We start from the raw sequence: 26,776 nt of genomic DNA on the forward strand, positions 1-26,776 counted from the left end.
TCATATGAACCGGTATAATAATTATATCTAAATGATGCAAAACTAATTGAAATGTGTTCTAAATTGCTTGACATTTTTGGTCTTGATCACTAATATCAAATCAAAGTCTCTTTGGCCACATTGAGAACCGTTGAGGACTCTGGACGATGGCCATGTTCCGAAATTAGATTTACACCTGTTTCTCATACTTAAAACTGACTGACTCGATTCTCACAATCTTATGAAGGATTCGCATTGACTGTCACCGAATTTCATTTGAACGATGTATTGGTTCCGGAGTTATGAGTTAAAGAATCCGATTACACGTGAATTTCCCATATAAACTTTTTTGCCCTTCTTCAATAGAAAGGTTATGCAATCACTCTGAAAATCGACTTTTTAACAGAGGGTGTATGTAGAGGGTGTATGTATGTGACCAACAATCGCACATCGGTTACTTAGAGATGAGCGAACCGATTCGCTACAACTTAGTCTCAAATGGAAGGCATAGGTTGCAATTGAGTTTATTTCTGATCCGACATTCGGTACTGGAGTTACTGGTTGAGAAGTGTCATACAGTAAATCCTCATATAAACACTATGATATCTAGATGAGACAAAACTTATAACAATGGGTGTTATATAACTTAAATTTGCAAACCTCTGGTCCCTTTGATCACATTGGCTACCTATGACGGTCTCGATGCCTCAGAGAATTTGCCAATATTCAGAGTTAATTTCACACCTATTCCTCAGAAATTTTCACCATCTTCCAAATTTGATATGATTGATACAATGCTTCAATTGGCTGCTATTGAATTTCATCCCGATCTAACTTTCGGTTCATGAATTACAGGTTGGTTAGTGAGGTCACTAGGGTGACCATATCAGACGAGTAAAAAACAGGACAATCGTAAGGGGACCCACTGTCCCGTTTATGCAAAGAAACATTGACGATGCTTCCTGCTCAAAAATATTTGGTAGATTTTTTCCTGGTTTTCGGTAGTGAATAAACTTCCAATTCAATTTCTGCAGATAGTTGAAACCAACCGGGTCTCTATTTCGAGTGCTCACCGAACACTACTTAAGATTTACACTCATTCGGATCATTCTATACCAATTAACGAAAACTGGATGCAGATGTTGGAGAAATTCTCAATTGAGCGAATCAGACGAAATACCTAGAGATCATCCGCGAAGGACAGTCGTGAGGTCTTCAGCACCAAAAGTACATCATTGAAGTACAGCAGGGACATTAACAATATCGGTTTCCTTCCATGAGGTATTGATTGATGTTGAAGTAAATGTGGGTAACAGTTACAAAAATTATTGTTGATTAAAAATATCTGCATTTTAGCAATTGTTATATCGTGGTTCGATTTATCAAAAGCGGCAGACTGGTTGTTGGATGTTCTCGACATTCCATACTCTTTATTATGTAAGATGTTTGTAGCAGAAGGTAAATCGCTGTCAAACGTCCAGATGTGAAGACATGTTGATCATCACAAAGGTATTGCTGTCAGTTAGCCTTACTTGGTTTCATAAGGACTAGCTCGAAAAAAATCGAGACAGCTCTCAATGAAGTAATTCGATAGATATTGACTACTCGCTTAATTCCTGTTTACGGACTGGAAACATGTTCGCGGATTTTTAGCATTCCGTAGCGTGTGGGTGGCCAGGTTGGCAACCGCCACCTTAGGGGAGGGAGAGTTGGAACCTTGATTTATAAAATAAGCAAGAACAAGTCAGAAAATAAATTATGTTAAGAATGACTATTGCTCGAAAGTCGAACTGGGAAGAAAACCAATGTAAACACCAAAGGTGGCAAAACTTCAACCGCAATGACGCCATATTGAAAATTGCCGAAAATTAATCAAAATTTTATCGCTCGTTTCCTAAGTTTAATAGAAATACAAGTGATACAGATATGTGGTCTTGGGCAGTAAAGCCACGTCCTTGAAGATGTAGCAAAGATCGTGGAGAACAAAGTTGCCGTTGCCCATACCAGTCCTCTACTAAGTTGAATCTCTGATTGAAATGTATCATGAGCTTCTGGAAGCGCTGGAACTCCTTGCTTAATCTCAAATTTCTAAGATCCAGAGCTAATTGTTTTGGTTTTGTGTCGGAGCTTCCTCGAGCGGCCTCTCAAGAGCAAAATTAAAGCCTTTACATGTAATCTTTTCTACCTATAATTTTAAGAGCAGTAAAAAATAACGCCACGTAGGGAGTCACACTCCTCCTGATCCAAATGAGCATAACATGATATATGATGGTGAGTTTTCAGTATTTGTACAGAAAAGAGAGCGTCCTTTAAGTGAACGCTTCTGATTCTTCACTGTTTGTACACGGGGCCTAGAAATAGATCATGTGCAGTCTGCGTAGAGCTACAATGGCCCATTTACTTGTATATAGTACAATACTGCTATGCATGACGCGATGGTAAAATAGCCGAACAGGCAGACGATCCTTATCGAAGAAGAGCAAAGTAGTCTCACCAGAGAGATCATCTGACAAGAGATTGAAGGGACACACAATTGAGTTGCGTTCAATGCGATTGATTGTTCAAAATCTTCGCTCGTTGAAGTAAGGGGCCCTTGAAATTGCCAACAACGTGAATCAGTAGATCCATACATGATACTCTCGAATCAGTGACCACATCGTCGATCTCCACTTTGTGAGCGGACATGGAGTACTGATTCGCAACCATGCGCTGCTAGGCCTCATGCAAAACTGACTCAGACATCACTTCGTTACAAATTTAATAACTTTTTGTAACAAATCCAGATTGACTTGCAGTCTTCGACAAATTCGTAGACAATTAAATTATCTTCCTTATTTTCATTTACAGTGATAATCTGATGTATATAGTGCCACCTAGTGCTGAAAATGTAAACTAGTAGGTTTTTTTCCATAAAAATTTCAAGCACGTTGTTGCGGTAGCCAAATTTGTCCGATTTGCTTCAAATTAAGAGCAGGTACTCCTGGTGGGACTAGGAATCGACTTTGGGGTGTGCCGATGGGGTCATTTTTTCTTGTCACTCTAATGTACACACTAAATTATTGTTCAAAGGTTGGATTGAAAAAGAAAGCTGAAGTAAACACCAAAAGAGCGCAACAGTGAGATTGGGATCACGCCAAAGGACCACACTACGGCTATGTATAGATGTACCATCATAATACTTATTTTTTGGCATCTCATATAGAAAGGTTTTGCCTTCACTCTGAAAATCGTCAACCTAATCCAGGGCAATTGTGTGACTTGAATTGATATTCTGGATTTTAACAGGGGTTTATGGCGGAGGGTTACTTCCCCAGATATCGCACAATGATCGCCCAAACCGAGTCATTGTATATAGCTGTTCTAAGAATGTACCACATGGGCAATTTAGGGGAGGGTGGGGATCACGAGAAAGTTTATACTTGTTCACGAGGTATGGGGGGTATGGGAAATGTCCACGAGGACTTTTCATTTAATTTTTTTTCCTTTATAAATAATTGAAACAAATTTCTATCACCATTGGTGTAAGTGCTTGATAACCTTCACATTTTGTCAAGGCTTTGAAATACTCAAAGCATTTATTACAGAAAAGTGCATGAATTTATGTAAATCTAAAATATTGATGGTAACTATCACTCCAAAATTGGAGAAATAAAAACCACGATAAAAAATTTCTTAGTCAATCACTTGATTCAATCTTCTGTAACTTTGTCAAAACCCACTTTTGGATAGGATGTTTCAATTTTGTATTATTAATAAGTGCCTGTGAAACGTAGAAAAAGTTTTATAACGTGATTCAACGCATCATTTGAAAAAATAATTTTGGTAATTAATCCACCTAGAAGTAATATTGTAGAATGAATTAAGCAAAAGCATTGTTTAGAGACTTGATGTGTCCAGCGAAGTTGTTAACAAGTATTTTAGAAAAAAATGTTGAAGACATACGAGCTCTATGTGCGCAACATATCGAGGTATAGAACAATATTTTCGAAAGTTAAGTAATAATCCAATTTTCTTCAATATGTATTTTTGTTATATGTTTTAGAGACTCATACCACGGATAAAAATGTGTGTTTTATTGTTCTCAACAACTTTGCAGGAGATCAAACAAATGTAAGCGTTATCTTAAACCCTAATATTAGAACAACTTGTTTTAAGTGTTTTTTTCGGAAATAACCTAATATCTCGATACCCTGAATACATAAAGCATTCCTGTCTTCAACGAAGTTATTTCTATCATAATTTTCAAGAAGTTCGCTGAAGTTTATGAAGACCACTATATAAATTATTTCTTTAATTTGGTGAAACTTTTCAATGGGATTATTTTTAAATATAAAAGCAAATATAATAACAGGCAAAGCGTATTGCAATTATGCTTCCATTCTCGTTAGCAAATTTTCTGAAAAAAAAACTAGGAAATCATAAAATTCTCGTTTCCAACAACGAATTTCAACCAAATCGTCGAAACCAGGTGTATAGAGTGCATTCGCATTCCATACTCATTCTGCTAAGCTGCATCAATAATTTTTGTAACAATCTATGATAGCAACCACTCTAGCAAGGCTGGACTAATAGGGAATGAAGATGTCGAAAATACAATAAACATTGCACTGATTTTCCAATAGATTTTCAAACATGAGGAAAATGCGTGATTCACACGAAACCTACAGCTATCGGGTTCCTACAATACGTGACTTTCTCTAAAAATCCAACGGTTGATTAGATTCAGTGTGCTAGATGGAGAATTAACTGCACGCACATTGCACTGCATGGAAGCACAATTTATCACGAATTGGGTAGAAATCGCACGGCGCGCTTGATAGTTGCTATTTTTAAAACGTTACGAATGAATCACGCTTCCACCACCGACTAGGCTGGGACCCTGGTGGGGTTTCGAGACGGGCAAGTGACCAGCGCTGTGTGTAACTTGGTTATGCCATGCCGCGCATATAGACATCGTGTTTGAATTTCCCGCGCGAGTTCTATCGCGTGTTATGAGTGTGCCCCGATGCGTTGTTGCGGGTGGAGCGGCCCGAAAATATGCCACTCTAACCACTGTTTTGTTCTATTTTCATCCATTTTACGAATTTTCTCTGCCTTTCGAGAGTGCTGCATGATTGCGAGAGTGATTTTTCCCGGAAGGCAAAAATATGGAACTGTTGCAACTTGCCAAGTGTTGTTCTGTTAGGCCGAGAAGGAAGTTCAGATTTAGATGTCTAGTTTAGTGGGTGGTCAATGTTTCAGGGAGTGACCAGAGTATGATGTAGATTATATAGAAATGTGAGGAATTAGGTCAATTTTAGCATTAATATTAAGTTTGAAGTTCGTGTACTCATGGTTGCATTCCACTTATTGCATCTCTTTTCAGTTGGTGGTAGCATGCAAGACTTCTCCAAAGAAGAGTTTAGTCTTCTTGGAGCAAGTGCGGTAGGAAGTGATAAGGATCTAAGCTCGGTCCCATCATTGATCATCTCGGGCATTCAGAGCCAAAATTTTAACTCTCATATACACTCCGGTCACCTACAAGTACTTCATCATCACCACAGCGTCATCACTGGGAACGATTCGGTGCCACTCGGCAGTGCGTCGGCGGTTCTAGTGGATGACATCAAACTGAACCAGACAAGTGAGCTGATCGAACCGAACGATAGTGGTAAACTGGAGGAGGTCGATAGAGATTTGTATCCCTGGAATACAACTAATATAGGAAGTCAATTTTTGTAAGTATTTTTCAATATACACAATAACGCTGTTGCTTGAAGTGCATTTTTTCCCAGGCGTAGCTCGGACGACCCGCTCATCTGTGGTGGAACCAACGATAACCAGAACGATAATGAGCTTAACGTTGTCACTGCTTCCCAATCAATGTGTTCATCGCCTACACCTCCGCCCACTCAGAAGCATCGAAACATCGTTCCAACGTCGATTCTTTCGCCAGAGCTGCCGGATAGTTCCATATCTCCACACCATACAGCAAGAAAATCCAACAGCGGTCCATCGAATCGCCGTGGCACTACAGCAAGTGGTGCTGGACGCCAACGGCGTAAAGGGCCACTCAAATTACGCTTCCACCACCAAGCTCTACCACCAGAATATCTGGACCATTATGAGGCAACTCAGAACGCTACCTCAAAACGCAACCAACAGCAGCAGCAACAAAACAATTGCAGTGCACGCTCTAACAGAATGGAGAGACACGTGGTTCAGGAACGTGAAGATCAAACCAATGAAACAGTAAGAAATTGGTTACAAAAAATTTTGGAACTGCAAAAAGAAGGCGTTTCTCTTGCACCAGTTAAAGATGATATCGACCCTAATGGGGAAGCCTCCCCAAAAAGTAGCTCAAATAACCAACAAATTCAACGAAATAAAGTAGTTAGTTACACTGACCTTCCGTACATGGGGGAGATGACATTGGACAATTCGAAACCAAGGCGAGGGAGGAAACCTAAAAAAGCAGATATTTGTCACTTAATTTACAAAAATTACGGAACTATTCTTCCTGGCACTCCAAAAACAGAATTTGTTCACGATAAACCCAACAACGGGCAAAGAGCGCAGACCAGAAGCAGTAGTTTGCTGGAACGACGCCTGATGTCAGCAGAAAAAGCTATCACCGAAAATGGTCAATTAAAACGTGAGGAACCACTCAACCTTTGTGTCAGAGATAGTGGGGCTGATTCACTCGCTCTGTCAAGTTCAGAAGGCGACAGTGATGACGTACTTGATTCTTCCTGTCCTACACCTGTTATCACTCCGACGGACATAAACACAGATCAAGCGCTTGCGGCAAATATGAGAATGTCATTGACGAACCTTCACAGTACAGCAATGGGGACGTCATCGAGCGGCGAGACTCCGTCGACTGCCGACACCCCGCCTGGGTATATGTACTGGCCAAACATGGGCAGCTTTATCCACCCTATGGCCTTATACTATCAGAAGCTGGTTGATTCCAATAATACCGTCGTGCCTGGTCAATCAAGCTCATCAACCTCTAACTCAGTCCCAACCACTCCCACCGAATCGATACTTCCCAAAACTTCAACTGCTTCGTCCATAAATTCAACTCCACCACCTTCATCACCAGCAACACCTAAACGGGAACACCATCAGACACTAGTCCCGAAACCTATTTCGCAACTTATCAAGCCAGAAAAGGCTGCGAAAATCACTTCGGGTACACAATCACCCACAAGCAAGACTTCACCGACAACTCAAAAGCGTAAACGATCGGCCATTTTCATTCCACCTGTACCAGCGGAGAACAGTACAAACCCTGCCACAGAAGTAAGCATTTGCAAATTCAAGTTCACTGGTGGTGCCAAACCATGCCTTCAAGAGAAAAAAATGCTTAGTGTCGATTCTGGTGGAAACTTTCGTTACTATTCCGGAACCGGCGATAAATCGATGCGTGGATATGAGTTTTTCCCTCGTGAAAGTCTGCAACAGAGCAGCCTCCACGCAACAACCACCACCGGGGCTTTTCTTAACACACCACCAGTTGAGAAAATAGCGTGCGATTTACCACCGCCCTCACTGGGACTGAGTAATGAAATTCTCCAGATCCCAGATTTCCCAAGTGCCACTAATCTAGGTAGTTTGGTTTCACCAGGTGGCAGCTCCAGTCAGCATCGACGCCTCTTTCGCTCAGAATCAAGTGAAGCACGGCGAGCGCGTCGTCGATCGCGCCGCACCACTCAGCGTGAAACACTGGAGAAAACGTTCAAGGAAAAAGGGTTTCTCATCCAGACTCAACAGCTTCAGTCGGCCGAAGGTGCGACCTATTGTAAGTTTAGACAATTACGTAAATTTACCCGCTATCTCTTCCGAAGCTGGAAAGACTATCTTCCCGGAGAACTACAACAGGGATCCGGCACCGAACATCCTCATGATGAGCTGTCCGTGAATGCATTACCCGGAGATCTGCTGCTGGATGAGGAAAGTCCGCTACTCGATGACCCAAGACCAGCTAGTTCTACTATGTTATTTGACGAAATGCATCGGGAGAGAACTAATCGGTTGCCTTCCCTGTCACCGGTATCGACGACGCCGATGCCAATGCAAGCGCGGTCACACAGATCTCCGGATGATTCATCTCCATCGCATCCAAACACATTGGTTGTGCCATCGCTGTTGTTGCATTCCGATCAATTCACCAAACAGGAAAGACGAAGCTGACACACCTTCAACTTAGAACACATGCGTGCCAAAGAATAGTCATAAGTTTACAATAGCTAATATATTTTGTTAGTTTGATTTGGTCAAAGTTTGGGCGATAAGCGATAAGCGAAAATGAGCAGTCGGAAAAAACAACATCGATCATTTATTCGAGGAAAATCTAGTCGTATTTTGTAACGATCCTGTTTTCAATGTAATATTCTTATTCGTTTCTGTGTTCTGTAAAATAATAACTGATATTCAACGTTGCCATAAGCCAGATTTTGTTTTACTTTTTGTAAAAAATGTTTACTGTTTTATACGTTACTAAACTAATAAAGCAGAAGTGAAACTTCTGATTATTACTACGACTGTAAGAGCGGCCATTTTTGTACCGAAAACTTCCCTCCCCATCCCACCAAAGGAGTATGGAGTCCTTGATTTTCAGGTATTACTCAGTTTTATTATGCAATTGAACAAACCACGTTTTCGAACGGATATGATTTTTCTCAAAAACGTCATCCAAACCAAACGGAAGTAGATTTCGATCGAACCTTTTTGTAGGAGTCGAATGCCTGCGATCAGTATTTAGATCTATTGTGGTATGCTTCTTGCTTGATCTAAGTATACTGAGATACTATTGTTTATTGCGTTGAAGGTTGGATTTTTGATGCACTTCGCTATCACACTTTTTTCACGGTTGCCAAATGAAATGATAGGAAATCGACAAAAAATAACTTTTTCCATCAAATATATTATAAAACAGCGAAACTGGCAGCCATGCTAACCTTCCAGATAGTAAAAGTAAGAAGAAGTCTGTTTCTGACACCTTCCAATGTCAAAAATCTGTCAGGTCAAAGGAGTTGCACTTTTGATCACACTTTTGATTCATTACACTTTCAAACTGTGTCGTTCGATTTGGTGTGAACTGCAGGGTGGCCAGATAGAATTCCTTAATATCGGTAAGGTCATCAAAAGTTTATCGGTAGTTATCGGTAGAAAAGAGATTATAACTACTAGAGAGGTGTCAAACTAATGGTCCTAGCATATGTGAGAGTGAGATGATAAATTTTCAGTGTTAGCAGCGACATGCGACCTCTAGTAGTTATAATCTCTTTTATCGGTAGGCCGGGTTATTGCCCCTAAAAACGTAGTGTTGAAATAGAATTGTAAAATACTGAAAACACAGATCCCAGATCAAATCCAACTCAAAAATGAATGATGAGTAGGATGTATCCAAAATCAATAAAAATCGGTAGTTTTCGGTAGGGATAAGAAAATATCGATAATTTTCCCTTGGTCGTCTGTGAATCGGTAGGGAAGACCAAAATCGGTAGGACTGGCTACCCTGGAACAGTGCAATATGTTCATCAATTTTTTCTTGTAAACAGATGTACTGTACTGTTTTGCTTTTACGGTATTTTATTTGTGTGATTAACTGCCCACATAAATGTGTACCATATGCCAACCATTGAATCAAACGTTAAAAACCATTTTTAATATGATTCGTTCAACAATAGATTAAGTATATTATCGAACATAACCTTCTTCCCTTTCACATTTCAATTCTATCGATTGATGAGATGTTTTATTTTGTGACACGCCATCTTCTGAAGAGAGCTGGCTTCGTTGATACTCAGTGGGCTGACGCCGAGACTGACGCTTTATCCAAATGTGCTATCGCCCCAATATTGTAAGCCAAGGGTTTTGATCATGTTAAGCTACAGGTTTTTGGAGCAGGGTGTACAGGTATACGTATAACAAAGACCACCAGAGCAATATTAACCTCTAGCATAAAAGTACAAAGTAGTATACAAATCTCCAATATAAGATACGTGGAAGATATTGGAAATGGTAACTAAATAAGTATGGTAGTATAATAGTTGAATTATAATGGTGGAGTATTTCAGTAGTATTCCCAATATGGTGAGTATTATATGAATAGTTAGGAAATGGTTCCGAAGATTTCTAGAATGGTTTTTATTTATACGGGAAGTTATCCCTGTCTCTCAGAATCTTTTCTAAACCAATATAATAATAAACTCCATTTTTGCATATCCTGATAATTTTTTTAATAATATTTACAAAAAGGAGTGATCAAACTGCTACTGAAAACTGCGAGCTGTCAAAACACATGTATTTCAAGTGATAGAGACGGTACTTTCATAGACAGACCAGTTGAACTAACCAGTCTATGAGAAGAATTTAATAGTAGAATAGTAAGTGCGTGGTGCGGTTAGAATCCAGTTTTTAGTGCCACAAGCAATAACCATTCACATGACGTATGTGTGCGGTAACCTTGGTGCAGATCACTTGTGATGCATTTTTAAAAATCAGCGTAATTAACCCCTGTGAAGGCAAGCTAAAATCCTAACATTAAAGGGCAAGCCGGGCCTCTCAGGCCCGTCTAAATTCAAGCTCCTTTTTGCCGTTCTCATATAGAAAGGTTATGCAATCGGTCGAAATTTCGACTTTTTAACCGAGACCCGCAGGGCCAAATCTCTTTTACCATTCGACTCAGTTCGTCGAGATCGTAAAATGTCTGTATGTGTGTATGTGTGTATGGATGTATGTATGTGGCAAACAATCTCACCGATTTTTCTCAGAGGTGGCTGGACCGATTTGTACAAATTTAGTCTCAAATGAAAGGTACAGCCTTCCCATCGGTCGCTATTTATTTTTTTATTGATCCGACTTTCGGTTCTGGAGTTATGTGTTGAAAAGTACAATCACACACCAAATTTTCATAGGGACTGATACCACCATGATGTCCAAATGATGCAATATATATTAAAATATGTGCAACATTACTTGGCTTTGCATGTCTAGATCATTAATGACCCACCGAAAGCAATTCGACCACATTGGCCAGCTATGGCGGTTCTTGATACCTCGGGGGACTTACCAAGTTCCTAAGATAATGTCATACCTATTTCTCGGCGAATTCTTTACCGATTTTTACAAACTTGGTTTCAAATGAAGGGTACAGCATTTCCATTAGCTGCTGTTGAATTTCTAATTGATTCGACTTCCGGTTCCGGAATTACAGGATGATGAGTATGAACACGCAGCAAATCCCGATTTCAACGTATAAGGCGATGGATGTAAAAAGGTCAAATTTTGTTTCCAAAAGGTCAGTACTCGGAAGATCACGTCGAATGTCGATTGGTTCTGAGCTTCATTTCGTTTGAACACGACCAATAAATGTTTCTGGGTTGCTATTAATTTCTTCTGATGCATAACCGGAGTACATATTCAGATTTTTCTTCCGAGTCTGCATCAGATTCATCGTCGGAAGCAATGCAAATCAGTTTCGGAATCGTCTGCTGTTAAATTTACTCGAATTTCTTCCACTATTTCAGATTCTTTGAGACGATTGAAAACATGGGCATATCGTCTTATAGTCATTTCAATTTTTTGTTACTTTTAGATCCTACAATTTGAATAATTACGACAACTATAACACAAAGAATAGACAACAAAAATAGATAATAACGACAGGTTTAGGTTATGTTGTATCCAAATAATTGTCAAGTAGACCACAGTGGGTGAAATAAAAGTATTTACCCAAAAAAATACGACACACGTCATTATCGTATGCTATTTTTACATTTCCTATAAAAGAAATGTATAGAGTTCGCTCAAACTTTCAAAAAAAATTCTTATAAGAAAAGGTAAAAAGATAAAATCAATCAAAACATGAAAAATTCCTGCTAATATGATGCTGAACTCATCAAAATGTTTTTTTCAGATCAATACTAATGTATAAAACCCGTGGTATTCCTAGTAAATATTGCATGCACACCGGGCCTGCCAGGCCCGGCTTGCCTTTTTGTGCATGTAAAAAATTCAAACATAGCTGCGCATCACTCCATAGATGAAAATTTCACAATTCTTTATTTTTGTTATAGATTTTAAAGCTACTTATCAAAATTTCCATGCCCAAGCTTATACTGCATACACATTTTTTTGTAACTAAAAAATTGTAACGTGCCGGGCCTCTGAGACCCGGTTGCCTTTTTGAGGGTTAAATGCATTTCTTTCCATCAAAATAGAAAATATTTTGCGTTGCGTGCAATGTATTTTGGGTTTGCGTGTAAGACGTCAAAACCCTACAAAAACAGCCCTACATTCAACAAAACATCAAACAAAGTGGATCAGCGTAGGACGATGTTAAGTAATCTGTTCTGCGAGGGAGTGCAAAGTTGATGCAAAAATGGAAATTAAATGCATTTTTTTCTAAGTTGATGCAAATTTGTTATACATTCCAAGAGTGATTTGCCCCCTTTGAAAGTGCGGAGTCCAGGTTGGTGGGAAGTGCGCAATATTTAAGATAGCTTGATCCTTATAATATTTTCAGTTTTTCGAGATCCCGTCAGATTTTTGTATTTTTCGTGGTTTAAGATTTGTTTTATTTCGCAATTGAAGTATTACATCATCTAATGATGATTGACGGAGTTTCCGTGCAAAAAAATCGAAAAGTGTTTATAGATTCTTGGAAAACAGGGGTGCCAAACTCGCCCCACACGGATACGAAAAACTACCAAAAGCTGGGTCTATGACCGATATGAATAAGCAGCAGGAAAATCGAATGAATGATCTGACCCTTAAGGCAATCGCTGCATTGAGGCACAAATCCCCGACTACATACGAGGAACGTGCCATTTAAGCCAATATATTCTTTTTCCTGATTCCTGCATTGGAAGAGCAGATACAGGCTATGGAAAATCGCATTTCTGAGAGCGTTATTTCCCGAATTAAAAACCTCAATTTGAATCACGATCAGACTGCTAGTGGATTGGGCGACAGATGCAGTTTTGCCAGCGTATTATCGGGGAAATCAAGTAATCTCAAGCGAAAAGGAACTGATTTACCAGCCAACAAAAGACCTCTACTTGGAGCCCTTGCGAATGACAGTGATAGTGGTGGTCTATTACGATCAGGTCGACGTCGCATTAACAGAACCGGAAAGATAACTACACAGCCAAAAAACTTCTGCAACTCCGACGGCAACGCTCCTGCTAAGCCTAACACTTCCAACAAATTTGAGCAAACGGTTCTGATCAAACCAAAGTGCCGAAACAACTAAAAGCGTCATACGGATGAAAATCGACCCGGTGTAGTTTGCACTAAAGGAAGTATTCTTCTAGGAAAACGGATATGCGGTTATACGACGTGACACTCAAGCGGCGGCTCAAAAGCTTCTCATGCTCGCAAAGTCTTCTCTTCAAGACAACTACGAGATCGAAATCCAGACTGCGCTCAAACTTAGGCTGAAGATATTAGGGTTTTCTGACGATATAAGCGAGGAAAACCTATTTGAAAAACTCAGAAAGCAAAATAACATACTTGAAACTGCTGAAATAAAAATCATTCGACTGGTAGAACATCAGAAGCGGGATGAAGCTTTAAGATCGGTGATCATTGAAACCGACGCCTGAACATTTGAGATGCTATTGACGGTACAGCTTGTTAATCTTTGCTGGGAAAGATGCAGAGTGTACGAGTATATAAACATCCTTCGCTGTTATCGTTGTTGCGAATACGGCCATATTGCAGCAACATGCACGAAACCGTTACGTTATCCTAAATGCGCGGAAAAACATAATGAAAAGGAATGCACCTCGGAATGCACAAAATGTGTGAACTGCTGTAACGCGAATATCGACAGGAACAATCAGCCTAAGGACAATCAGCTCGCAATTGATCATTCTTCGTGGAGTTCAGACTGCCCGATCTACCTGAAAAGAATGAAGAAATCTAAGCAGCGAATAGACTATACTGCATAGCAATCAGCCCATCATGTGATTGCTACCAATTTTGGACTGGAAGAGCTAGTCGACACTCCTGCTCTGTCAGGTAAATATATTAACAGTATATGCCTGCCTGAAGCTAGGATTGATACTGCACCACACTGTAGTCAGATTGAATTGCAGATCAACGATGAACCACAATATAACACATCAGACTTGGATGACTTCACAGGAATAAAAGAGCTAGTAGAAAATCCTGCTCTGTCAGGTAAAATTACACACAGTATATGTCCTTCTGAAGCTAGGATTGATTCTGCACCGCACTGTAGTCGAATTAAATTTTAGACTGATCAAATAACGCAATACAACACGATTAGATAACTACAGCAGATTAAAGGAGTTGGCACAGTTTTCGGCTTTGTCAGTTAAAGCCAGGGAGGGTATATGTCCCGCCGAAGTTACGCTAGGTACTGCACCTCCTCAAAATGAGCTCCATTTGCAGACAACTGGTGGACACAATATGCTTGATTCCACCAACGGTTATGTAAACAGTGAACCAGAAGATCATAATAGTTCAATTTCGTTTTACTCAGGTAAAAATAAAGAGTATGTTCTTCCGAAGTTGGACATGTTGATGCTGCGCCCGTTGAAAATCCATCTCCTCCTCAGGTGGATACTACCATTGTTATAAATCGTCCTCAACGTACACGTATGCTGTCGTCAGATGATAATATGATCAACTTCGAATATATTACCAGAACGTGAGAGGACTTCGTACGAAAATCGATGAGCTGTTCGTTGCTGCCACGGATGTTGATTATGACGTGATTGTTTTAACTGAAACATGGTTGAACGATCAAATCAACTCGATTCATCTATTAGGACCAAGTTACCAAGTTGAAAATCCATCTTCAAATGGACTTTTCCTCCTCCACCTTCATTAAGACCATTATAGGTCAGATTAAGAAAGAAGTTTAAATAAATAAATAAATGAATGAATAAGGCTGATTAGCTGCGATGGACATTCATCTAAACCAGCGATTTCAATCTGAGGTTAGCGCCCCGAAAGGGATCCGCGAGACGAAAAAGGTTGAGAACTACTGATCTAAACTATGAGCAGCGTAAAAATCCATTTGGCGTTTATTCTCTTGAAATTCGGTTCACCTTCTCAGCAATCGTAAATCATGAGTTCCTCTTGATAAGAACGAGGTCGAAGCGAACTCACATCCGCCTTTTTCGGGCAAACATCAGTTAATCACTTGCGATAATCATCAGAATACGCCCGGCTGATTGGGCACCTACGTCAAGCACTATTCGTTTTCCAATCACCGCTTTCACCTCCGTGCGCGATCGTTTCATACCCGGAACTATATTGGGAATTGTTCAAAATCGACACTGGATCGCGTAATTTTTGCGGGAACTGAACATTTTCACATCGAACGCGTACTTTCAAAACGATAGATGTACGAAAAAATAGTTGATTCGCATGCGAGATGTCTCACAACGGAAATAAAATAAAATGTTTGTGCTTGCTCGCACACCTTTCCGCCTGATCTATTTGTTCAGACACTTGAAAATGAAAATTGGCGACAGTACTACAATATTGACAATTTTAGGAAGAACAAATAGTTCTGGGCTGTGGATAGATGTTTCCGTAAAATGAAACAATTTATTTGTTAATCGGTTTACACGTTCGCAAATTCCTACAACGACAAACGTTATCTTTAATACTCCCTTTAACCGTTGCTGTTGATGGAATTGATTACTTATTGTAGTTTACTCTTTTTTCTTGTCCTTTTCCTCGTCAGCACTGTTCGCCTTTTCATCCTCATCGTCGTCACCGTCTTCTTCGCCGTCCGGATTGTATTTAATGCCTTCTTCGTCATCGTCCTCCTCGTCGTCACCATCAACCTCAGCATTCTCCGCCTCAGCCCGCTCCATCTTGCGTGCCAAATCGGCCTCGTCCGTTGCTGTGACCACTTTAGGGGCCATTTGCACCTTGAATACACCACCGAGATTCTCAATCGTTTCCTTGATTACTTCAATGGCCGTTTCCAGTGCTTTCAGACCATCGGCTTTCTCCGGAGTTGAGGTTGTCATGACTAGAATTACCTGAACTTAGCACAAACGATTTATTCATAAAAAAAAGACTGCAAACTTACCATATAATGGAGGAGCAATCAAGTTTATCTTGATGGGTAATTCCTCGGTTGATAGATCTAATCCAGCACGCAGGGCAGTCTTAACGGCGTCGATTCCTTCATAGCCATAGCATGCGCACTCGATGTCAGCACGAATTTTTACAGCTTGCGAGGTCAATTTTCGTTTAATGTTGCTCAACAACAGTTCCTGTACCTCCGGTTCTAGACCACACTCATCGAGTACTGATGGATCACTAAAGAAATTTTATATTTTAGTAAATTGATTAATAACACACAAACCCCTAAATACTCACATTACACATTGTTTAAACACATCATACGCAGCAGCTTTACTTTTCAATTTTTCCTCAAAATGCCATGCGGTTTTTTCGTACAGCTCCTCTAACTGTTCGTTTGTAAACTTCATCATATCCGCTACATGTCGAAGGATCGAATTAACAGCCTTGGCTTTGGCAAATCGTTCGGTACATTTTTCAACATCTTCCGGCGAGACACGTCGTTTGGACAAATCTATATAACCTTTAAATTTATCCACACGAATAACAACCACGGGTTCAGTTTTCCCAACTCGTATCAACTTATTAATCGAACGGATACGTCGACGAGACAGCTCTGACAATAGAATCATTCCTTCGATGTTGTTATACTCCAACAGATAGACATAAGCGCCCATCTCGGCGATGGAGCGAACGTTGACCATTACAACATCTTCCACCTCCGGGTATTTCTGCTTGTAAAACCTGCACGACAAGACCATATTTTCTAATTCTGAATACCTGAAACAAAAATAAACTTAGTTTAGAATAATTATATAAACATAGCAGTGGTCGCGAAGTGCCAAAAATATGTAATGCCGAAGCTTCATAACAAACGGTTTATTCCTATTCATTCAATTTGAGGGGTTGAGTTGTCCAAATCAAAACTACGGTAAGCAAAGTAGCTGGGAAATGTTTAGCACTTTTTTGGTGTTTTAAGATTATTTTCATATGATAATCAACGGCACTCGGTAGTATATTATAAAAACTAGTTATTTTGAGTGATTTTACCTGTTCAGATAATGATTACAAACGAATTTGAATGAATTTTATGAACTGATGTAATATACATGTGGCAAAATGCCGAATCGACATTGACAGAAGAGAACTACTAATCAACCCGAGAATAATACAATGAATGGAAAGGATCGGTAAAGCAGCGAGCATATGCAGTCAAAATCGGCCAGGGTGGCCAGATTGAATTCCGTATAGGTAGACTATACACACTTAAAATCCATTACCTACCAGTAGGTAATTTTAATTTGCTGTCATTTCACTGCCGGAAAACAAGGGCGAGGGAATGATTTTTTTACTCAAAATTAATGGGATGAAGTTTAGTCGGCTTTGGGGAATATTTCATTATTTTTGGGTAAATTTGGAATCTCTCTCTTTCGTTTTTCGTTGGAGGAAGTAGGATGCATAGATTTGAAATTACCTATTGCTAGCTAATGCAAGTTTTTTGTGTAGGCGTCGGCCGTAAAACATGATGAGTTATGTTCCATCAAAGACCATGACCTCATGGGTGACATGGGTGCAACGCCCAACTCCTACTTAGCAGAAGGCAAAGGACTCTTCACATTTCCTTTCGATCATGTCCATATGAGCCTGCCTAGTCCGAGTTTTCCGTTCTAAGTTTATAACTGATTCGCTATAGAATACCTATCCGTCTTTCAATTTCATTGCTTTCGTTTCTCTCGGTCTCAAATTTGCTGAGAATAGCCAACAAAATCGATACAGAAGTCTTCAAAATGTATAAAAAATTTCTACATCATTTCAAATGTTTTCAAAATGAACACGGAAACGAAAAACTACCTAAAATTGAGTTCCTTTCACTCAATCTCGTGGTATCGTGGGGGAACTTAAACCGTGTTGAACCGAAGGTAAACCGTGTTGAAGGTAGTTTCCATTTAACCACAGAAAAAATTACAACTCATTGATAGGTTTTTTATACTCAAATTTAAGTTGAATTTGCCTAATTTTGAGTACACGCTCATTTAAAACTACTCAAAATTTGAGTTGCTAATACTCAATTTCAAAAACAGGGGCGATCTGTCAAAATATGAGTTTCGATTTGAGTTGAACTAACTCCACTCTTGAGTAACAACTAAATTTTCAATCTGTTGGGTGAAAAAAAACTTTGTTAAAGTTCATATGGTGGGACGCCAACTACGCAATGCTAAAAAAACCGATCTAGCAGTGCAAGAATCGGGGAGGACACAATCAGAATCTGAAAGGTAAGTTTCGACAAGTTTGTTGATGTTTTAAAATAACATTCCTTCAATTTTTTGGTTGCTCCTGCTCGTAGAAGCGGTTCCGGTTCACAGCGAGAAAAGATCTCGAAATAGATTTTTGGGCATCGCCATAACACCATAAGATTCAGGTTAGTGAAGTTTTAAACAGTGATAAGTTTGTTTGTTAATGTTATTAGATATACTGAATGGTTATTTTCCGTATTTGGCCTTTGAGTAAAACGTACTCAAATTTGACATCTTTATCACGAACTCAAAACTTAGTAAAATAGAAGAACTCATCTTTTGACTACGTGCACTTTTTATGAAATTGAGTGGCTGGCTACTCACTTTTGAGTTATTTTTAATGAGCGTGTATACCCCAAACAACTCAAAAGTACGTTCCTCCACGGAAGACCTCGACTGAGTCGAATCTCTCGTTTTGTTTTTGACAACACTAATAAGTGCGAAAGCGACGCACAACTCAAAAGTAAGTTAAAAGAACTTATTCTGCAGGTTGTTTTATTTAACCGTAAAGCATTTGTCTTCATATCTGGCATCCCTGTTGCTGTCGAGGGTGCAGTTTCGTGTACTAAAATCCCCTGCACTGAGAGAAAGCCGCTGTAATGGACTACACTGAAAATAGTCGACACGATAAAACCATATGCAATTAAACATAGAAAAACTCTAGAAAAAGAACTGCGGAGACTGCATTTTGGATCGATTGGATTCGCGTTTAGCTGTTAAAAAACTAATCCAATCGAACATTGCCTATCCTTATTAGGTTTTACACCGACGGACATAACCCTGAAAAATGAGCGGGATGAACTTCGTTAGACAATTCTCGGTGGTTTGTTTACTCACGCAACTGACAAAGTAAACAAACCAACGAGAATTGTCAAACATGAACTTCATTCATTCATTCATGAGTTCATTCGTGTTGTCATCTTGTAAAACTCAATAACATTGGACGTGTTGCCATACAATACCGTGGCATACGTTGCCAAAAATGCTGTTTTTCTTTCCGCAGAGTTTTTCTAATTACCCGAATAGAAATGCACAACAGTATTACAGAATTTTTTATTGTTACATTACAACGAAAAACAATGTTATTCTGAAAAATTTACAATGAAAATATAATCACATTTGTGGTTTCTACATCCAATTTCATTGTAAACCCGATTATTACATGGAAAAGGGGGGGGGGGGGTCGTTAAGGGATGTAACAATGAAAAAATTGATTTTTTCCCATACATTCTGAAATCAAAAACATCGATTTACATTGTTATTCCGTTGTAGATTTTGGAGGCATCAAGGACTGCATCATAAGTATATTGATGTAACAACAAAAGTTGTTGTTAACAAATAAAACTTGTAAATTCAACGTTTCTACGATAAATTTCGATATTACTTTCTGTTCGGGTAAACATTACTTTCATGTGCGTTCTCATTTTCAAAAGTAAAAGAAATGATTTTCCTTTGAATTTCACATGAAAATCCATTAAAACGCATTTCATGTGGCGTTTCAAATTATATTCAAACGAGTTTCACGTGAATACGACATATTTATCTATTGAATATTCATTGCCATGCCATTGAGTCATAAAGTTTGAATTTTCCACATCATTTTTGCATGAAAAACACATAGTGCATTTCTACATGTAAAACAATTGATTTCACCGATTCTTTTACGAATTAAAGCTATAAGTAAAATGAAGTGATATTCATTTGGAAATTTTAGTAACTGGTGTTTCTTATGATGTTGATGTGTTGTTCACACAATCTTCGCATGAATCTCACTTCTAGAACCATATTTCCCACGCTTGAATGGATATTCAAATTGCAACCGTGTGCATTTTATGTGTTTGTAGATTGAAACAGTTCAATAAATTTCCACATGATGTTACGTGTTTAGTTTTTTCAGTGTATAATCCATGTGCAGTTGTGTTCGAGCGAGATTGAGGTTAAATCGGGTTGAATTTTTGACAAATCATTTAATGAGGTTAAATCAGGTTGATAAACACTGTGTATGTGTCTTATTCCTTATGCATTATCCATACACATTGCAACTGAGAATTCAAAGCTTTTTTCAGGGCCAAACTAGCAGTGACATAATTCAAACAAAATCAACAGAGAAAGTTCCAGTTTTTTGTTTTAATATCTATTTAAAACTTTTAGGTTTTTTGCATCAAAGATTGCATGATTCAGTGATCGAAGCTCAACATTATTCAATTAGATTTTGATTTTATTATATAAACCGACTAAACGATAGTATCGCCCTTTCGGGATTGTTTACTTTCTCCATAGCGATCATTGTTACTATTTACAGAAGGTATTTGTAAGTTTTTTACATTTTAACGACATTCAATTAGCTAGAGATTATTGGGTAGGGAAAGTTATGAAAATTAGAGCCATAGTACTCAAGTGAGAGCAAGGATGTGAAGTCAACAGATCGGAAAAACTAGAAGTGGTAGGGTCATTAGAACAGGCTTAATATCGTACGGGCTTAATCTTTGTCTTCTGTTAATGAGGGTCGAGCTTAGGCAGTGTAACTACGAATCACCCGAGTTCACTAACATGTGTCCTGATAAAGGTAAACGTGTCTATCTTTACCGTGACAACCGACAAAAATTAAGCCACGCAAGATCACCACTGAAAACCTGTCGACGATTAGCATCAATCTTAATGATGATTGCTGCTGTTCAAAAAAAGCGTTGATTAATTCATTCCCGCTTGGAAATGAATCTGGCAGCTAGTAGATGTCCGGCAAGATTCTGGCAGCTGTCAAAATTTCTGAAGTGGAGCTGCCAGTTATTCTCCTGCCAGCTATGGTAAGGGATGCCAAGTGTTTTATGTGATTTTGCGAACAAGGTGTAAACCAAATACAAATTAAATACGCCAAGGTCCCATACAAAAGCATCATCAAATTATGGCTCACCGAATAAACGAATTAATCTACCTTACTCGTCTGTTTCGCCTTACAGTATTCCGAAAATATTGAAACTGGCAACGCTACCGTATCGAAGCAGTCTACAAAAAAAAAGAAAAATGTTTCCTTTTTATGTTTTGTTTTTATCTGGAATGTGTAATCAAATACAAATTTGTATTTGGTGTAATCCAGTAGTTTTTATGTGTACGAAAATGCATGAATTGGAGATAGATAGCGGAGCAATTCTCGGCGGCAGGCCAGACAATGGGCAATGGTTTGTGTGATTACTGGTGGAACGGATCAGCTACTGTAGTGGATACAAAATCTTCCACACTTCTTGTGTGGAAGATTTTGTAGCCACTATGGTTTGCCTGACTTCAGAAATCACTTGTTTTGAGCGCTACAGCTTTTGATTGTGAACAAGCCGACAGTGTCAGAAGTGGACATTGTGGAGAGAATTTTGAGGTGATAGACAGGTATGTTCAATCATCTATGATCAATTGTATAGAACTAAGAACTTGTTTTCGATATATTCTTGCTTAACCTTCCGTCACTCGCGCTAGCGCACTGAATGCACGCCACTCTGAAAATCTAGCGAAATCGTCTTAGGGCCGATTTCTTCACCCTCGCTTAACGCTTAAGCCAGGTTTAAACGTACTGGTGAACCTGGTTTAAAAGTTAAGCGAGGATGAAGAAGTCGGCCCTTATGGCACCAGCAGGTGCCCGTGCAGTGAGCCATTTGCGAGACCTCCGGAGCGTGAACAGGGGACAGAACTAGTTTGGCTACAGCGGATCTAACATTGGATCAACGGTATATTTACAGAGAACAGACATCCACGATCGAACGAAAATATTTAAAAAAAAACGTGTGAAACATTTGAATTAATATACGATAAACACTAGCGCCGCCACGCCAACCTATCCCAACTATCCATCAAATCCATTCCGGAACCGGTTCGAAATCCTGAATGGATTCAGTATGAAATCTTGCTCAAAGAAAACAATCGATTCCGACTTTATCGGTTGATGCATTTGAGTATCGGTTGAGGAATAACCGCTGTCAATTCTGTCGAACTCAGCCACAAAAAACATGATGACAGTAGCGCATCTGGTTTGGATATCCCAACTACCTTCGAAACCGTTAGAAATTTTACACAAGTTGAATGCTGAAGATGGACGTCTCTTCTCTGTGTCCATATGTAAAACAATTGATTTTGCCGATTCTTCTACCCTTTAAATCTATAGTTAAAACTAGTTAATATTCACGTGTGATTCATTTGGAAATCTTAGTCAATGGTATTTCTTATGATGTTTATGTGATTTTCACATAATGTTCCCAAGAATTTCACTTGAAAATCATATTGTCCACACTCTATTAGATATTCAATTGGCAAACGTATCCTTTTCATGTGTTACAATTGAATCAATTGTCGACAAACATATGATTACGGCCTTAAAGCCAGCTGTCAAAATCCACTTTGAATGGAATTTCCGGACAAACCGTTACACGCCAATCACAGATGTTGGTAGTAAACGAAAGAGAAAAGTTTTCTCTTTCATAAACTGCTGTGAACTGTGTTCGGCTAGTAACGGTTTGTCCGCAATTCCAATTCAAAGTGGATTTTGACAGTTGGCTTTTAGGCCGTAATCATATGTTTGTCGAGAATTTAATGTGGTTTTCGTTTGAGGCGAAACTGAGTCAGTTCCTAACCCCAACTGCTGTCAAAATGTATGAACTGACAGCGGTTGGGGTTTGAACCTGACTCAGTTACAGGTTCAAGCGAAATCACCATAAGTGTTTTCCACATGATGTTAACCTGTCTAGTTTTTTCAGTGTATCCATTCAATAAGTGCACGGTAAAAAAAAATTACCCATTTTATGTATTCCAATTGCCCATTTTCGGAAGTTATTCAAGCTGTCAAAAAATGGGTATTTTTTTGTTTCTAACAATGAGTACTTTTTATCTATTTCACAACTACTCGATGAGGTAATGTCAGTGGGTATATTGATATTAACAATGGATGAAAACTCCTTAAGAATTATTTCAAGCAAGTTAACCTGCTAACTAAGGATCGTAGCGCAACCTGCAAATTATCGGCCTGCAACGGAGTCCGTGGTGGAAACGGAACATTTCGGCAATGCTCCGAAAACAATGGCTGTTTAGACTACTGAGGATGTTACAAATATGCACTAGTTCGGCATTTTTAGAACAGCCAAAAGATCCAGCCATCAAAAATATATACAGGTGGCGGTTTTATTTGTTAAGGAGTTTTGGAATAGGATCTCTATCAAGATTCCTATACTTTTGTAAGGAGACAATAATGTGAAATGAGTGTTATTTTGTTTTTTTTTAATTCAGCAACAATTCTATTGACAGTATTTTTAATTCTGGCGCGATTTTCATAAATGGGTTTTTTTACGCATTTTGTTGTAACAATTCTGCGAAAAATAATGGGTAAACCAACGTTGGGTAAACTATACCCAGGTTGACGTACAAGGTCTGTACTCATTTATGGGTACAAACTCTTTACCCATTTAATGGGTTATTCCACTTTTATTGAAAATGCGTAGTTTTCTACGCATTAATGGATACTTTATTTTATCAGTGTGGATAGACCGAATATGCCCAATGCATAAAATTTACAGCAGAAAAAACGAGAGGCAGATAGAAAAGTATGCTATCGATGCGTGCAAAACTTTATTTATGCGTGCGTTGTATCGATATCACATAAAACCAGCTGCCAACGCTGCTTGAAGTACTAAAACCTTACAACAGCAAGCAAGCGAGATAAAATTTTTTGCCAAGCCCCGCTCACGGTGTGTTGTCATTAAAATTAGTGATTATTCTGCCCGAAAACGATTGCTGTTGCTCCGTAAATGAACTATAATTGTATAAAATCGTGTAAAATAGGTAGTGAAAGTATGCCTAATCTGTAGCGTCGGTTCCCCGCTTGGGTTTGGTGATATTTGTGGATCGGTGCTTATCGATTTCGGAGCAAAATTAGCGGTTGTAAATTCCGGGGTGAGAATAGTGAAAAAATCCAAATCAACAATGGCGGCGACCATCTTTTCGTTGCTGTCGCTCCTGTGGACGGTCAAACCTAAAGTAAAACTCGATTTTAGTTTTATTGGTTGAGCGAATCCATCGGTGGAATTAACTATAGTGAAAATTTTGGTATCAAGATACTAATAAAGTACAACAGAGGCCGATGGTGTGTGGCTCATTAACTGGGCTAGTTCACGGAGGGCATAGTCTCGAATTCGGTAGGAGTGGATCGTTTGCAGTTCTGTGCTAGTCAGTATCAAGTGTAAATGGCACAAACAGTTTGCACGCGAGTGCTTCATGGAATATTGTAATTTATTTTTATGAATTAGAAGCCGGCGTCATGGATCATTCGGATTTATCTTTGATAGCTGATTTTTCTCCCGAATTGTGTTTATATTTTGCACTCAACGGTGGTTTTGCTTTGCGTTACTTCTCCCTTGTTATGCAAAAATATGTACCGCGAAGAAAAGCGTCAGGCAACACCAGATAAAAACAATTTGTGAAAGCAGAAATCAAGAGTATGGATCCGGAGCAGATTATTGTAGATGATGATTTTGATGATGGTTCCACTGATGGAGGCTACGGAGAATATGATTTCATGCAACAAGACCAGGATGCCTTGTCAGTAACAACGCCGCTAAGTGAGTTTTGCAAACAGTGGATTTCTTTTTCAAAATCCTGTATAAAAATTTCATGTAATAGTTGACCCGCTTTTAGTGGTATGCAAGCATACTTGTTTTCTTTTATATTCATCGATGTCCCAATTTTGTCAGCCCTCCTGTTTGTTTCATAGCATGCTATTCCGGTTATTTTATAAAGTTTGAGTCAATGTAGCACCTCAGGGTGCACTTGACAAAAGTAATCAATTTGTAAGTCTAGAACAGTTTCAATTTTTTTTCAAAAGTATTAGCATTAGGTTGCAAAATACCACACAATAAATAACATGGCATTTTCGTTTTAATGTTGAACAAAGATAGACTAAGTACACTCTAGTTTGACCGAATGGACACTGCACTATTATAGTCAAAAATAAAATGCCATTACAAAAGTTAGGTATAAACGACTTTACGGGGCTGATAAAATCAGGATATGTATTGCTGTAGTGCATTAGTTTTCTATATTCTTGCATAACATTTATATTACGGTTTCAGAGATTTACGATAACACGAATGTGTAGGATTTTAGTCTTTCCGGTGTTCTGCGTCTTTGCATTATTAATAAGTTTGAAATATTTCATAGTCTACGTTATCAGAAATCTTTAAGTCAGTCGCAGTGAGAAATAGGTACCAGCTCTCTGTCATGGAAGGCGTCTGTATAGCCATGAATATTTTAGTCGAATCATTAAATGCTGAATTTGATCACGAAATGTGGACTTTCTTAATCGTATGGTATCTGATCATTTCGAACGATGCGAAATGCCGTTTGGAATGCTAGAATATAGTGTATAGCGGCAAAAACAATTATCGACAAACATATGGTTAGGGCTTAAAAACCAAATGGCAAAATTCTCTTTGAGGAGAAATTCTGGAGATACCGCTATTACCAAAGCACGTTACATAACAGTCAATGAAAGAAAAAACTTTCCTATGTTGTTTGTCATCAACGACTGTGCTGGGCGATTAAGGCTCAAGTTACCTTTTATAAGCATATGTTAGAATTAAACGCTTGGTAGTACGAGTCGGAAAAATTGTGTTCGGGTTTGCCACCGGATTATCCAATTAAACCTTTCCAATACTCTAAAAGAAGAATATCAGTCGATTTATTAGATCATCACGATTCAAATCATGCAAAATATCTGTTGGAAAAACCATTGGCTTAGCTAAGTGGTACTCTCGAAAAAGCACCTCTTTCAGGTTCGTTGCTGAGTATATTTTAGCTGGTCCGTTTTTCGGGAATTTAGCAGTTGTCAGCATGTTTGTATACTTGACAGTACGTGGTTGATGCGTCTGCATTTTCTCTATTTTCTATTGTACTACCGACTATTGAAGGCAGAATTCTTCGCAGAAAACACTGACCTCTCAATTTTCTGTTTCCTTCAGGGCCTCGACATTATGGCCGTAAGAAGCAACGGGGAGTATTAGCGATTTGCATAGAGCAAATATTTGTGCGCGTAGGCAACGGAATTTTAGCTAACTACTTAAAACATAGCGCTATTCGTAGTGGCACACGCATTATACCCCACGGCCAACATCGTTACCACATGGCCCTAGTGTTTCAAGATATATGAATATGTGTACAATCTCGTACCGTACCCCATCGATTTTCACCATCGAACAAACACCGTTCAGAATCAGTCCAGTTCTCACAGTCACAGGAACAAACTCATTCCACTGTTCTGCAATCATCGCCATGGTAATGTCGTCTGCGTTGTCAAGTTTGCACATAAAATCTTCATATCGCACCTTAGAGCGCTATGTTGAACAATATATTAGATAGTGCATCACCCGACTTCAATCCATCGAACATCATTACCGAGTCGGATGTCT

At 39.0% G+C, this 26,776-nt stretch overlaps 3 protein-coding genes across 17 annotated transcripts in view; 2 read left to right on the top strand and 1 right to left on the bottom strand.

Moving 5' to 3' along the window:
* Positions 1-8,413, top strand: part of LOC131691345 (uncharacterized) — a 31,565-nt gene extending 23,152 nt beyond the window's left edge. For 3 of the 8 annotated variants that reach the window (XM_058977660.1, XM_058977659.1, XM_058977658.1), the window contains exons 2-3: positions 5,345-5,696; positions 5,754-8,413. In XM_058977660.1, the coding sequence (XP_058833643.1) occupies positions 5,356-5,696; positions 5,754-8,157 (2,745 nt within the window). In that variant the 5' untranslated portion in view covers positions 5,345-5,355 and the 3' untranslated portion in view covers positions 8,158-8,413. Of the gene's footprint in view, positions 1-4,021; positions 4,090-5,107; positions 5,269-5,344; positions 5,697-5,753 lie in introns of those variants that run through there. The other 5 variants (XM_058977664.1, XM_058977665.1, XM_058977663.1 and 2 more) reach the window with 5 other exon arrangements.
* Positions 8,414-15,518: 7,105 nt separating this feature from the next.
* Positions 15,519-17,219, bottom strand: LOC131691578 (eukaryotic translation initiation factor 2 subunit 1-like). The gene is made up of 4 exons (XM_058978092.1): positions 17,098-17,219; positions 16,345-16,827; positions 16,052-16,284; positions 15,519-15,991 (listed from the first exon to the last, which is right to left on the bottom strand). Exons 2-4 carry the CDS (start codon positions 16,806-16,808, stop codon positions 15,666-15,668), a joined length of 1,023 nt encoding a protein of 340 aa, XP_058834075.1. The 5' UTR covers positions 16,809-16,827; positions 17,098-17,219; the 3' UTR covers positions 15,519-15,665.
* A 6,863-nt stretch (positions 17,220-24,082) lies between these two features.
* The window catches only part of LOC131692040 (histone-lysine N-methyltransferase 2C-like), a 74,328-nt gene continuing 71,634 nt past the window's right edge, over positions 24,083-26,776 (top strand). For 7 of the 8 annotated variants that reach the window (XM_058978868.1, XM_058978872.1, XM_058978876.1 and 4 more), the window contains exon 1: positions 24,083-24,931. In XM_058978868.1, coding sequence (XP_058834851.1) covers positions 24,811-24,931 — 121 coding nt within the window. In that variant the 5' untranslated portion in view covers positions 24,083-24,810. The remainder of the gene's footprint in view (positions 24,932-26,776) is intronic. The other variant, XM_058978875.1, reaches the window with a different exon arrangement.

The sequence above is a fragment of the Topomyia yanbarensis genome, chromosome 3 (assembly GCF_030247195.1).
Source record: "Topomyia yanbarensis strain Yona2022 chromosome 3, ASM3024719v1, whole genome shotgun sequence".
Lineage (NCBI taxonomy): Eukaryota > Metazoa > Arthropoda > Insecta > Diptera > Culicidae > Topomyia > Topomyia yanbarensis.

What these genes read in the sequence shown, in the direction of transcription:
- LOC131691578 (XM_058978092.1), bottom strand. Translation starts at nt 16,808, where the DNA reads ATGGTCTTGTCGTGCAGGTTTTACAAGCAGAAATACCCGGAGGTGGAA. An exon ending in GTGTTTAAACAATGTGTAAT is followed by an intron (nt 16,285 to 16,344) that starts GTGAGTATTTAG and finishes AAATTTCTTTAG; the next exon opens with TGATCCATCAGTACTCGATG. An exon ending in GATTGCTCCTCCATTATATG is followed by an intron (nt 15,992 to 16,051) that starts GTAAGTTTGCAG and finishes AGGTAATTCTAG; the next exon opens with TCATGACAACCTCAACTCCG.